Source organism: Caretta caretta, chromosome 11 (genome assembly GCF_965140235.1).
Source record: "Caretta caretta isolate rCarCar2 chromosome 11, rCarCar1.hap1, whole genome shotgun sequence".
NCBI classification, from domain to species: Eukaryota; Metazoa; Chordata; order Testudines; family Cheloniidae; genus Caretta; species Caretta caretta.
In genome coordinates this window covers 52808622-52824235 of record NC_134216.1, presented here as the reverse complement: position 1 = coordinate 52824235, position 15614 = coordinate 52808622, and the positions used below count along the sequence as shown (strand labels likewise).

Below are 15614 nucleotides of genomic sequence, written 5' to 3'. Positions count from 1 at the left end.
TATTAGGTGAACTGAAAAATACTATTTATTTTCTTTTTTACAGTGCAAACTTTTGTAATTAAAAAATAAATATAAAGTGAGCACTGTACACTTTGGATTCTATGTTGTAATATCCAAAATATTTAAATAAATGGTATTCTATTATTGTTTAACAGTGCTATTAATCACAATTAATTTTTTCAATCGCTTGACAGTCCTAGCAACAACCCATTTTCTGTCAATAGCTCCTCCTCCTCATGAGAGTAGCTGGGGGCTTCACAAACCCTAAGACTGGCTCATTGTCAATGTTTCTTAGGCTAGGTTTGCAATACTGAGCCTGTGCTGGCCTAGCTATAGCTGCCAGCACAGCCTTGTAGTTTAGGCACAGTGTACGCCTACAGTACAAGGAGTTCTGCTAGGGTCGGAACACCAACTCCCTAAATAACGATAGCTATGCCAGCAGAAGCACTCTTCTGCTGGCACTGCTGCATCTACATCAGTGGTGTTGTCAGTCTGGCCCTTCTCTTAGGGAGTGTGGTTTTTTCACACCTCATGACTGACACAGTTATGGTGATATATGTTTTAAATGTAGAAAGACCTTAACATTACTGCCGCATTGGAAGGAGTTCAAAGGCTAATCCTTACATCTACACAGACATACCACTATGGAAATCAAACTGTTTAAAAAAATAAAATGAAAGCATATTCTAAGAACCACCTCAAAATCAATTCTTTCCAAACTCTTGGCACTACTCACTTTGCATTTGCACTTGGCTTTGGGAGATCTTGGCTGACAGACCACAGAGGTTCCTCAGGGTTTGGCAAGGTACAGTAAGCTTTGCTTATGCTGTTTTGAATTGGACACAACAGGATTTCTTCCACTGTTGTAAGTCTGCTCTCACTAAGTGTGCCATGACAAATCATTTTTTCCCACCAGCAGTCAGACATCACCAGTTTCCATTGCTAACAGTGGTAGAGGTCCTTTCATATCTAAATAATGCATATAATACATTTTGGTTGCCTTTATTATTTTTTTTTCTTACCATGGAAAATCAGAAGATGCAGAGACAATTTTGCCTAAGGCAGAACATAGTGGTCAGATGTCATGGAGCAAAGAAAAAAACAAAAAAAACCCACCAATTATCAGCAGTCAGGGAGAGGGGAAGGTTGCTATCTGCAGCCTCAATTTGAAATCCTGAATTTGGGGCAGGAGGCAAGAATAAAATGGCAATTTTGTAGAGAGTTACATGGTGAACACACCTAAAGCTATTTTAATGTGGTTCTGCTTTAAAAAAAACAAACAACCCTCATGGGTTGGCTGTTGATATTTTTTCAAGGTTGGGTGGATTTAAATATAGTCACAGCCCTCATCCCTTGACTAGCCATTGCTAGCATTTGCCCAATTGCTAGCTTAGAAAAATGGTTTGGACAATGGATGATTTAACCAACAGGGATCAGTCCTATGTACCTGATTTATTAACCAGCATCAGGGAGAGACAGTCTGGTTCTGCAACTGCTGATCAGCATAGACTGAACAGCCACATAAACTAAATTAAATAAGATAAGGGTAATAAATCTGTAGGTGGCATACTGACATACAAGATTACATAGTATTCATTTAATGAATGGCAATATACTGGAACTGATCTTCTGGTTAGGAGCCTATTTGATGGCTAGAAAGTTCTATGTTTATTTTTCTCTCTCTGCAAAAAGTCTGATTTAGATAAGTTACAACAAAAATATGTGGGAGCTTCAGGAAATTTAGTAACAGAGGATTAGTCAGCAGATTACAGAACACACCATGATTAAGTACACATCTAGAAATAATTTTTCAATTGTGAGTCTGTCCTTACTTATAACACATCAAGCTTATTGAAAGACAACTTATGCCAGACATGCTGAATGATTTTCAGACTACTTTTTACAGTATATATGGGTCCAAAAATTTAAAAAGTAATAATTTTGAAAAACCTACTGGGTACATACTGATGAGATTCCCGACTGATTTCATTTTAAGTAGAAAGTAACTATCATCTTCTTGATCCCCAATTTAAAGGCGTAAACAAACAAGGGTGATTCAGTTTTTCAAAAACTATGTCATATGCTGATTAAGGAAATCACTTAAAAGCTTATGTAATGCACTCAGACTGTCAATTACAAAAGAGAATAAAATATTAATCATCAAGTTAAAACGTGGCAAATCCAAAACATTTCTGGTGTACTTTTAATAATTTGAGTACCATGCTCATTTATTTGGTAAGGAAAACAAAGGCTACAATATTAAAAACACCCCCCCCCCCCCAAGTCTAGAACAATAGGGTCCAGAGAAGTGTCTGGAGTTTTTAATTCCCTTCAAAATGAACTTAATCCCTTTAGAGCCAAATAGGAAGAAGTTTGCTTTTTATTTTCTGTGTGTTACTAAGTCATTTGTTTTTTGTGATGGGCATCTATATAGGATTAGAACGAGTTAAATGTTTCAAGAGAGACTGTCCATGTGAAATATAAATCAAAAATCAAATACACTGTCTTGCTTTAGCCACTGGCATCTCTTTGGACACAAGATCTACAGTAACAATTTACATTGAAGTTTTCTACTCATGCTAACCTCTAGCAAACTAAGTTTTAGAGCATGGATATTTTATGGGATGTAATTCATCCAAACAAAAAAGGAAAAATATTTTATTAATTACCCACATACCCCTCTCTCCCTTAGGGATTCAGATACATATACTCTGACTCTCCTACCTAGCTGTTTAAAATAGCCACAAATTGATTCTGGGACCCCATTCCACTGTTACACAATCCTGACATACAAAGGAAGCTCTACAGCAGAAGGCACATAAAGCAGGCAAGAAGAGACCTGTTCTGTCTTGGCTGGTCTTTGTGAGGACTGTACCATTTTATGTCCGTTAACTATTCTATTGGGACAAATCTGGCATTGTTTCTCAGATCGTAACTGTCCATTGCTCCTCCTTGAAGAGTCACAATCAAATTATAACCTTTATATAACCAGATGGTCAGCGCCTATATAAAGAGCTTTCAAACTAATTCTGATAGCGTAAAAGGAAAAGATTTTAGTATCATAGCCTGTCTAATAGAACTGTGGTGAATAAACCATCCCTCCCTCTCCAACATTATTTACTCCACAGAAGTAACCATCTTTGCTAACTTAAACTGGAGCTTCACGTGCAAAAGGAAAGCAAGACTGGTCCTGGTACTCATTTCTGGAGCTTTTTAGCCAGTTGCCACTTTGTAACAGCTCCATATCTTTAAAATTGATATTTTCAGGTCATTAGTCTCATCACCCAGCCGGTCAATTTAGAATGGCTGCTATTAGACAGATGAGGTAATTTTATACTGGGAAAAATTCTTTCCCAGAATAGAGTTCAGCCCATTGTTTTGAAAACGACATGGCCTGAGTATTTTAGTGTTAAAACTACAGTCACTGTATTGAGACAGAAAAGTGATTGATGGGGCTTTTAAGCTTCTTTATATCTATTAAATGCAAAAAGTCAACATGTTTGAAAGACAACAGTTAAGGGGGGGGTGGATTTATGCTTGTTTTAACCTTTTTTTTTTTTAAAATGCTCTAGCCACCAAGGAAAATGTTCTGGAACATCCTTTCTTTGTTATATTTTTCAATGACTTTCTGAACTTATAATTTAAGCTACTGAATGCTCTACTGTAACCTGACAAGAATTGGAGACAGGTTACATTAATTCATGTCTTTGCATGATTGGAGAATGAAAACATGCAGCATTGTATTTACACCCCACAGACACTCATTTGGCAGGCAGCCTTGAAACTTCTAGCAATCCAAGTTAATCCAACCCCTTATTTTCATATAACCATGCATTTGTGAACAAACAAGGCTTATGGTTTCCAAACTCTTTCATTAGGAAATAAGTGTAAAATAAACTCCTCTAATTTTCTGTCTTAAGATGCTGTGCTTGAGCAGCTCTCATGAACTTGAAATACACTGAGAACAACAAAACTGCTGCATGGTTAAAATTACAAATCAATAGATGCAGTTTGCACAGTCTCTTCTAGAAATCTCTCCATGCCCTCCATGCCCTGTGGTGGCCTTGAATTCTTATCTAGAAATTCAATTGTACATTTCTAATTTTATGATAATTAAACATTTAATCTTCTTTAAAATTAACTTATCCACCATTACATACAAGTATTTCATTTACTTTGATTTGACAATCAGAGACCAATAAATGAAACAGTTTTACGTAGAGAACTTCAGGAATCACAAATTCCAAATCCCACCCTAGGTAATAAACAGCACAAGTTTGCCATATTTTACTCTATCAGTTCTGCTAAATATGTAATTCTACAGAAAAGTCATTAGGCACTGGAAACACTGTTAGAGCATATTGTGATAAGACACTTACCAAATCAAAAATTTTGAATTACTACATTAAAATGCACTCATGTGATGTATATAATTAAAAAAAAAACTTTTGGAAACCAGAAGCACTAGATCAAAACAGAAGGCTCATTAATACCACAACTTGTAGTGACTCATCGGATGTTGCTCACTTTGAATGGGAGAGTCAAGTAATCTAGATCTCAGATTAGAACCACCTCAAAAATGGTAATATGGTGAGGTGTGATCTTTTTTTGAACGGTGTTGCATGCTACAGTAAATTAAGAGTATAAATGGTAGAAAGTAAATCTATATAGAAAGTAAATCTGAATTACAGTAATCTAATATGCTTTTAGTAACACAGCTAAGGTCTTTTTAAAAAATATGATTTTTCATCTGACAGCAAGACTCAAAATGATGCTTCTGCACAGACCACATACATCATTAATATCTCTAATTTAAAATAATGGCTCTGTAAGTAATTGATTTGAATAAAAAGTAAAACTAAAAGGCTTGCCTGGTCTTGCAAGCACATACAGGGCTTTGTTGAAACCTAAGTTCCTGTCAGGTTACAATAGCTTAAGCTATAAATCACAGAACACCACTGAAAAACAATTGCAGAAAAATTGAACAGAGAGGATGTTCCAGAACATTTTCTTTGGTGGCTAGGGCATTAAAAAAAAAAAAAAAAAAGGTTAGCACAAACATAAATCCATTCTTTTTAACTGTTGTCTTTCAATCATGTTGATTTTTTGCATGTAATAGATATAAAGAAGCTTAAGGACTCCAGTAACCAAACAGCACATGCAGGTGTGCATTCAGCTCATGCTCCTGTCTCTTTGTTTAGTTATAGGGCGTGTTGATCTCAAACAGATCTGTTTGGATCAACAAACAGAACAGTGTGCAGATCAACCGCAGAACCAACCTCCTGACGTCAAACCTTTTCCATGACGACCACTGTCAAAATTTATGAAACCATAAAGTGTTTTGGGATATTTATAGTCAGAAGCAAAGAGCTACTGGACTTTCTCTTAATCACAGCTCAGATGGCAACATGAATAATTTAAGTGGCTCGCTTTATACTATAAGATCATAACTGCATCATCTTACCTTGAAGTACTTCCATAGGGAGAACAGTCCAGGCATTTTCCAGATAGGAGATATAAATGTAGCGAGCTGTATTACAGGCAAGGCCAATATAGAGCACTCTAAAGGGAGGAAGGAAGAAACACAGTTGTATGCCATGTCATGTCTTATGCAAGGTAGCCTATTTCCTCTTGTTTTTTCCTACCCCCCCCCCCCCCCCAGACGTTCTGGTTTAACTTGGATTTAAACTTGGAGAGTGGTCAGTTTGGATGAGCTATTACCAGCAGGAGAGTGAATTTGTGTGGGGGGGTGGAGGGTGAGAAAACCTGGATTTGTGCTGGAAATGGCCCAACCTGATGATCACTTTAGATAAGCTATTACCAGCAGGACAGTGGGGTGGGAGGAGGTATTGTTTCATATTCTCTGTGTATATATAAAGTCTGCTGCAGTTTCCACGGTATGCATCCGATGAAGTGAGCTGTAGCTCACGAAAGCTCATGCTCAAATAAATTGGTTAGTCTCTAAGGTGCCACAAGTACTCCTTTTCTTCATGTCTTGTATATTACTGGATTGCTTTCTAAATATACTGGATTGCTTTCTAAATCCTAATAAGAATGTGAAATGCAGCACAAGGAAGTGTGTGCTCACATGTAACAATTTCTAACTCAAAAATCTTCCTTTACAAAGATCCCACACCTAAACGCAACCTCCTCCCACTCTGCAGGCCTGCAGTTAACCTTCTTCCAAGTTAAAAATAAAAATGTGATTGATTAAATTTAAACAAAACCCCAGGAGAATTCTTTTCAAACCGCTAATGGAAAACAAATTAATCCTAAGTAGAGGGATGTTTCTGTCTAGGGTTAATAGACCCTCTGAGCTTCTGACTAGGTAATGTCTATTCTCATTTTATGTACTGTCCTACTGCATTATATTTTAGAGAGAATATGGTTTCCATCAAACCTCACACCAGCCTTTTTAAATGCCTCAACGATTCAGACATCATCATGTCCTGTAATTAGTAACAGAGCTGTACAGTTTAAGATGAGTATAGGTCCATATTATTATAGGAATTTATTTAATCCATGCTGATGTAAAGTTAGCATTCCAGAAGTTGCATCCAGTTCACTACTTCTCTGAAATATGTACTCTTCCACAAAAAACAATACATACTCCATGTAGTGACAATGCTACTGTTGTCACTTGTCTAGTTTTCAACAGGACAATCCAGTTTGGAAGCAAGAGGTTACGAGTCAGGTTTTAAAATAACTGGTGACCAGAAAGCTCAAGTCCAGTTTTCCCAGTTCATTTTCTCATCATACTATTTAACCAAACATCCTCTCTCCTTTCCTGACTTCAGGCTTCAACCCAATTGCTTCTTCCTCACCAAGCTAAACTAGCATTCCTAGAAGCAGCCTTTGTTATGCATCGTATCTTTCCTGTGGCTCTAAAAAGGAAACATTCTAGTAGGAGGAGATAAATCATCTCTTTTCCAGGACCAGGGAAAGAGGTAGATTTGGATAACAGACTAAATTAGTTTAAATTAGCGACAAGTCACTTTCCCTTGTTGTCCATTACTGCCAGGAAATGCAAGCTGTAAAATCAGAAAGGAAGAGGAACGTGACTAAACCCCCCTTACCATCCGTCCATACATAGAGGGGCAACGTTAACTTCCTCCCTGGTTTGCATTTGACACGTACCAGGTTCACCTAACTTTACAATAACTTTTCTGATTTTTTTTTTTAAAGGTTATTTCTGGCTCTTTATTTCAACCTCTCTTTTAGCACTCTGCTTATTATACCTCCCTACAGGGCAAAGATGAGACTGCAGTATTTACTGATCTGCACTCAGGTGTTTTGTAAAAGATCTTGTTATTCAACTTGCAGGTTTCTAGTGGACCTGTTCCAAGTGGGAGCAACTGTAGAACGTTCAAGGTGACCCACAGATATTTAAAAAAAACCCTAATCTTAGAATGATGCACTGCATCTCTTAAATAACCAAGGTACGAGGGCTACTCAGGATAGAAACACAGGAAAATTAAAAAGGAAAAGTTGGCCTGGAGGTTAAGGCACAGGCCTGAGTCTCTGAATATCAGGGCTTTATTTTTTCCACAACCTCAAGCTCACTATGCACTCTTAGCAAAGCCATTTAATTGCTTCGTGCCTCAATTTACCATGTGTAAAACTGGGCTAATGATTTCCTATTTCACTCAAGTATTGTGAAGCTTAAATCAATGTTAAGAAACTTTGAAAAATCTAAGATGGAAAGTGCGAATACAAATGCAGTATTTTTAAAATTTTTTTTGAAGAGGTCCCATGATGTTCAGTCTTACTGGCTTCCACTCAGACAAAGGCCACTTTGCTCATGATATCACTACTCAAACGTAACTACACTGGAGTCAGCCTACTGGGATCAGGTAAGCCTGTGCTTTCTGCAATAATGCCCAGATTTGCAAAGTTCTTAATATTTTATACCTTACGATAATTCATGTATTGTTGCAGAAAGTCTTACCAGACACCCCAACAGGCTGGCTCCGGACTCTATGCTTCCACAGGTATGGCATGGCGTTAGAGGGGGTCGATAGCTGATGTGTGTCGCCAGGATAGTAACACTGAAGCATCACTTAGAGCAGAAAATGGGGAGCAATGGCAAGGCCGGACATCAACAGGCAAAGTAGGGTAGGGAGATTAAATCTGTAGGGAACGAGAGCTACAACGAATTTGTTCCTTTCATCCATTCATCTCTACCATCTTTCTGTCCAACAACTTCACCTATTTTTCTTGATTGACTCCAGTGCATACAATTTCTTGCCAACTTCCTCCCAAAGAGAAAAATGGCCCTATGCAGTAAGCACACTTTTCACATCCCTTCTCACCAGTTTCACTTCCTTTCTGCCAGCTTCCATTAGCTCAGAAGCAAAAAATCAAGTAAGGAATACAGACAGAGTTCTCCTGTTTACTTGTCTTTCAGAACGTTCAGCTAGATATTTATAAATTGAACCCAAAATGGCCAAGATGATCACATTTGAGTGTCAAAAGTTTAAGCACCCAATTAAAAGTGGCCTGCTTTTAGAAGGGCTGAGCCATTGAATTCAGGAGCTAGTAAGTACTTGGGGAGCCCTCATCATAATCTCTGAGCAACTGCTTGTTTAATTTTTCTCATCTTTCCATGATCTTTCATATCTTAGGACACAGCTGTTTAGCAGAGCTGGGCGAATAACTGATTTTTCTGTTCATTGACAGTTATGAAAAAATAATCCAAGAAGGTTCAGGTTCACCAAAATTGAGAAATTTCAACAAATTGAAAAAAATCCATTTTGGGCACTTGTAAGGGGCTAGATTTACAAAAAACACATGGAGAAACCACTGCCCTCCTTATAAAACTTTCAGTCCAGTGGTTAGGGCACTCATCTGGAATGTGGGAGATCCACGTTCAATTGCTCTCTCTGCCTGATGTGGAGCAGGGGCTTGATTTGGGTCCTCCCACATCCTAGGTGAGGACCCTAATCACCAGTCTATAGAGTCATTCTCATGCTTTTTCCCTGGCCCAATGACTATTCATTGTCATTCACAGTGACAATTCATAGTACACCACCACCACCACCTCCTCCTGCCATTTTGTGAATGGTATCTAAGGCCTGGAAAACAAAATGGGGATCAAAACTATTTGGCAAATTTGTGTCAAATTTACTAATAGTTTCTGGTCAACTAAAATTTCATTTTTCAATACACTATACACATGAATTTTTTTGCCCAGCTCTAGTCATCACCCAACTGTTCCCCAGGAGAACAATGGGTGCTAAACAATTTTGACAGTCTTTCCACTTAATTTAGGTGCCTAAATGAGAGCTATTTTGAAAATCTGGCCCTGATGCTTTAAACTTCCTACCCTCCATATGACATGCAGACAAAATAGCTAAGTGCCAGCATATAAAAACTAGGAAGCAACTGGAAGAGTAGGCTTATGCCCAGAATAGAGCAGTGGTATTCAGAACTGTCTGAGTTAGCAACCAAAGAAAAGTGCTCACTGCCAGAGAGCAATTATCTCAATTTGAAGAAATTTGGACCCCTTTTCTAGATACATCTGGACATAAAATATTGAGACGGTTCAAAGAATGCCATACCTTCATTCCACCTAACCTCTTTTTCCCTGCCCCTTCCTCTCTCTATTCATGTACATCTTCTCCTAGTTTATTACTGTTAACCCCACCCTGTCAGGCAGGAGGGATAGTGAAGGAACTAGTGCTAAGCTATCAGAAAAATTACAGCAAGAGCTTCTATTCTTTAGAATGGAAGGAAGAATACGAAGACATCAGTGTACTTCTTTGCTGGTAGTAGGGGTTAAAGGAAGATAGAACAACTTCAGCTGTGACCTTTCTACACCATAATAGAAAAGTCATAGGCATCTCCCTCACAACAGACCTAGGAAGTCTTCAGGGCTGGGTGTGTAGTGGGAGGAACCTTTCCCCTCCCACTATTATATGAGACCTTAGAGCACAGTTTCTGAGGACACTTAACCCTCTATGTGCCAAAATTGTTCATATTCTGTTTTGGGCCATTAAAAAAGGGTACAGCTGTACAACATACAACCCTGGTCTCATCTGGTTATCTCTGTTTTCCATAAGATACATTAAACATCCCTAATGCATTAGTGTAGTTTAAAGCTAATGCTACTCATTTTATTAGTAAGTGGAGTAACCTTAAAATAAAGTAAAATAAAATAAAGCAGTCATACCAGTCAATGTGTTTAAAGCAATGCAAAGGGGATCACATACAGCAGTGGTTCTCAAACTTTTGTATTGGTGACCCCTTTCACATAGCAAGCCTCTGAGTGCGACTCCCCCCCTTATAAATTAAAAACACATTTTTATATATTTAACACCATTATAAACGCTGGAGGTGAAGCGGGGTTTGGGGTGGAGGCTGACAGTTTGCAACCCCCCATACAATAACCTCGTGATCCCCTGAGGCATCCCGACCCCCAGTTTGAGAACCCCTGACATACAGGATCATTAACTCCTCACCGTTGCCAGTTAGTTTTCACTTTTTGGGAGGAGGGGCTTTAATGCAGTGGACCAAGAGTCTACGTTATTTTGCAAAGTTCAAAGAGCAAGTGGAGAAAGATAGCATCTGGGGCGGACAGTTTGCAAGTTGCTATGACTAAAATATAAATATCAGATAATACTAAAATATGAAAAGAATAGGACAAACAGTTAATATACATTCATTGTTCTGGCTGTGGTTATAAAGGGACGTGTGTTAAACTGACACTAGCTACTGTTAGTATCTAAGCAATTTAGGTCAAGTGAAGCAATACACTCTGCCCAATATCTATCAAAGTTTAGAAGAGATGGAATTTCTTTTTAAAAAGAAATCCTTAATATGGAAAATGTAGAGAAAAAGCAGCAAGGTCTACACCCCATTCTTGTCTATTTTACTCTCTTACTTCCACAGTCCTGCCATTTCTCTTTCCTACTTAAACCACACATGAAAGAAAACGGGCTAAACCTAAGTTTTTGTACTATAATCAAGTACATTTTGAAAACACCAGGAAATGGAAGTATCTTGATGTAGCCCTATGACTGACTACCCTGACCACTTTGCTTGTATATTTTAACTCCTCCACTCCGTACATGTTTCTAGAGGCTTTATGGTTCTTAGGGCAGGGAATTTCTTCCTATATATGTGTGTACAATATCTAGCACATTGTGGCTTCTACTGCAGTATAAAGAAAAATATTAAGAGGGGAAATTAGGTTTCACATTAAGAGTTGACCTTAACTCCCAAGGTTGAACAGGAGCATTATACTACAAAGCTTTATAATTGGTGTTGTGTAAACTAACTCCTATTGATATCAAGATTAGGAACATCAAAGGTTAATGAAAAAAAGCAGTATTTAAAGGTACTCTAAGCAGCCAGGAGCTATGGAACTGTAGATTCCAAAGAATTTTGCATGTAGGAGATATACTTCAAAACTGGCAGTCTCCTGTTCAGCAAAACATCGATTGCTTCATACCCAGATTTAAAACCATTTTGACTATGATTTGCTAATGACTGTTCTTTCCATGAGTATTATACATTTCTCAATGTCACTGTGCCCTAAAAGAAAATTATGCATTTAACATGAGCAAGTCCCAGGTCCAGATTATCTCCACAATTACATTGCATACAAACAAACAGACAAGATATAATTATTATCTCTTGTTCATTTATACACATGTAAATTCCAGGGCTTCAGCTCCATCAAGGGGTACTTCCTGGCGACATCGGGTGGCACGTACGTATCTCTTACCTGGGCCATGTCATTACCAAAACCTCCAATATATAGAATTTAGCCGTGGACTGTCAAATAAATAATCCTTAAATCTAATCTTTTACTTAAAAAGGAAGCTTTCCCTTCCATGATCACTCCTTCCACTTCCCTTTTCCATCCAAATGCATCTAGATCTAGAGTAATGAAAGTACTACATCCACACATCTGGCATAAGACCTCTTGTCAAAACACAATGCCTCATAACTCCACCAGTTTATTTATGTTTCTTTTTCAACAGACACTTTAAATGTCAGAGGAGAAATACATATCTTTTTAGACTGCAATCCATCTACTGCCTGTCACATAACATAAGGCTAATATTCAATACACTTCATATGAGAGGAGGAAAGCAAATTTAACATGCCAAAACCAAAACATTTTCATGCTACAGGTGTAGAGACCGTCTCAAGGTTTCAGCATGGTCTATGAGCTGAAAATGAAAAGTATCTTTTGCTATTAAATTACACTCTTCTTTTTTCCTTTGCCTGCGAAGTGCCAGTAAATTTTTTTAACTAATTATGTGTAAAATTTAAAGTTATGAAAGCTATTTACCCTTATTATGCAATCCACTTCAATGGACGAAAGATATGAAAAATATGACAACTCCTGCTTCACCAATAAAAACAAGTGAAGGGAAGGGAGAGAACATCTTGTGATCAGCACAGAAAAATGTATACTGGTTTGCTTAAAATAATGGATCTAGGTTAATTAAAAGCCTAAAGACTCTACTTGGTATAAAATTTGATGTCCCAAGTGCCAGGCACAGTAACTTGAGAGATCACTTGAAACATACCTTTGGCTGAGGTCAAGAGAGACAACAGTGGGATCAACTCACTGAAAACAAACAGGACATGCACAAAAAACTGCATGACCCATATGGTTGAAAATGCACTGACATCTAGATAACGGATCCTCAGGTATATTGGGAGAGGGTATGGGAACAAGACTACATATACAGTTTTGTGATAATATGCTTTGCCTCTGTTTAGGGGACCACCATAAGATGTGACAATATTACACACTTCAAGATAAACAAGCCCAGAATAGATTGTTGTTCAAACAAATCATGGAGTTTTGAAGCAAAATCATTGGGGATGCACTTTAAAGTAATCCTTTCAAGGTTACACTGCCAAATATCACTGAAGTGCTGAGAAAACATTTTGGGTGTTATGAGTAAGTTACATCATATACATGTTTAAAATGGACATTTCTTTCATCAGGCAGTCACGTATCTGACTGTACGCAGGTCAGGCAGAGATCTTTAAAACAAGGGGCAAGAGTGGTTTTGGAGAAGTGTTGCCTCACTGTTTAAATCCACAGTAAACAGAGTTCTCCAATTTAGAGACTGTAACCTAGTCCCATTCTCTAGAGAATGTATTCACGGTATTTATATACATTTTTGTAATATAAAGTTATAGCACTGGAATATATTACAAATTCACCGTGCCACATTAGGAATTTGACAGAAATTGGGGGAAAGGATCATATTAAAAATAAGGCTTGCTAGAAAAAAATTCATAATAAACTTTCACCAGTTTCTAGCTTTTTTTTTCTTTTTTAAATATTGGGTAAATGCTACAGGGATCTTTATGTTACCTCTTCTGTTTCTATTGCACTGGACTCCTACCTTGCCTGGTATATCAGAGAGACTACACTATTTCTGGATGTTCAGTGTTCTAGCACCAACACAATATCACTCCCTGAAATACTTCTAGGGATGGTGCTGGCAAATACTGATATCTTCACCGATGGTGCTCTCCAACAATGAAGAGATAAATGAGGTTGTTCATCTCCAGGCAGAACCATTCTTGGTCCAGCTCAGCCAGGAAGAGCATAACTTAAAAGAAGTCACATTTATAAGCAGCACAAATATAGTAAAAAAAAACAGATTCACAGGAGGAGACTATTTAAAACAGAGAAACACGAGGCTAACTCAACTTAATACTCTAGACACGTAGCTCCAATAACAGATGCACAGTTCTTTAGTGATTGTCATTTGCTTACCTGATGTGACCAATCAGTTCAATCAACTTGTGGCTAAAGAAGTAGGCAGTCAGCTCAGACACGTGGCTCAAGACAGAACAGACTCCAAAGAGGGTTGTAGTACCATTCAGGTCTTCCAAGTGCCAGTAGAGAAAGGTGAACACAAACCCATACCCAAACCCCATAAACCAAGCCACGAACAGCACAGACCCATACTGTATGCCGCAAAGGAGCTTCATCAGGTCCCAAAAACTGAATGACTGAGACTGGCTTATGCTGCTGGGGGTGTCATCAGAGGATTCAGTGGAGGCATTTCCATCCACCTGTGGGATCTCTACTTCCTTCCTCTTGTTTTCATCTTCTTTGTAGTGGTTATAATGGAATCTGAACTGGGTGGCCACAATAAGTGCCACTGACATCAGTACACCAAAGACTATGAAAACAATCCTGTAATTCTTGTACTCAGGAGCTTTACACCCCAGACCTTCGATGATCACTTCTATTCGGGTATAGTCTATACCAATTCCCACCGACAGCATGGCCAGTCCCCAGCCCAGAGAGCCCCACATTCGCTGCAAGCCATAGCGGTCCCTGTGTTTGCCAAGATATTGGAGAGTCACGGTGTCCACAATGGTAACAGATGAGGCACTGAAAAACTCTCCTATAATGACAACCAAGAGAATGAGTAGAAAGATAGCTTCTACTTCTTGATGATCATAAACCAGCATGACATGGTCAAAAGATACTGGCTTCGTGGTGACAACAGGTGGTGGCGTAGGGTGGGTCATATTTTCTGGCAGTCCTGGGTTAGTGGTGGTATTCTTTGAAATAAAATTTGTATTGTTGTTATCCAAGGCAAGGTCTCCATTTCTGGTCTGAGCAGAAAATGGAAACAATTCCAAAGTTGGGGGACTGTTAGCTAACAGTCCCCGCTTCCCACGACCCTTCTGTAATGTAGCACTAGCTGTAGTTAGTAGAGAAGAAATCGTGGCATTTTGGGGCAGCGAAGTTAAAAGGTGGCTGGCATTGGAAGGATGTGGTGGTGGAGGGACCTTTGGTACACATCTTAAGGTAGCTGGTCTAACAAATCCAATCCCCAGGTTAAATAAAATCCAACATAAAAGCGAAAAGAGAAGGACAACTTTCCCTTTTTTAAAGCGATCTGCCACCACTCCCCAGAAAGGAGCACTGCAAAACTCAATAAAGTACCTAATGCCCACCAGAAGTCCACTCTGAGTGGGCGACATGCCCAGCTGCTTATAATACACAGGAAGCAATGGGTAAAGGGAGCCATATGCAGAATAAAAGAAAAAATAAAAGACCTTGGAGATCAGAAGATCATTGTTTATTTTGACACAGTGCCTTTCTAACCAGTCTAGCTCCTCATCTGGGACAGTGGTGGTCTCCGTTGAAGGGGTTTCATTTTGGGGCTGGAGATCTTGCTCCTTGGAAATTCCATTGAAAGGATCAGCAAGCACATACTTTCTCTTCTGCTCTTCTTCATCATCAGTTAAAATGGCAACTTTATCATCAGCCGCCATAGCTCACCACAAGCATCCGATACTCAACACACTCTCCACAATGACTGCAGCTATCCTGTAGGGCAAATAAAATAGACTACAGTTAAAGCACAACAGAGAGAAGGAAGGGTGCAATCATGGAAGGTCAGGCACTGAGGAATAAAAGAAAGAGAGCCTCTTTTTATTACTTACATGCCCTGCCCATAAATATCTCAGGAGCTGAGGAAAGAAAAACATTGTATTCAACGGTTAATTCACTTTGATAATGCCAGACAATACTGGCAATCATGAAAAAGTGGATTTAGTGACTGACACTGCCACTACTATAGCAATTTATCTTCCAGCAGCAGTTCTGTAGCTCT

The 15614-nt window shown here is 38.6% G+C and overlaps 1 protein-coding gene across 3 annotated transcripts in view; it reads right to left on the bottom strand.

The window, feature by feature from the left end:
* The window catches only part of MFSD6 (major facilitator superfamily domain containing 6), a 41538-nt gene that overhangs the window by 11541 nt on the left and 14383 nt on the right, over positions 1 to 15614 (bottom strand). For all 3 annotated transcript variants that reach the window (XR_007359064.2, XM_048868817.2, XM_048868818.2), the window contains exons 2-3: positions 13754 to 15328; positions 5465 to 5562 (exon numbers count right to left, since the gene is read on the bottom strand). Coding sequence is in view for 2 of the 3 variants with exons in the window: in XM_048868817.2 (XP_048724774.2) it covers positions 5465 to 5562; positions 13754 to 15273 (1618 nt within the window). In the remaining variant the exon portion in view is untranslated. The remainder of the gene's footprint in view (positions 1 to 5464; positions 5563 to 13753; positions 15329 to 15614) is intronic.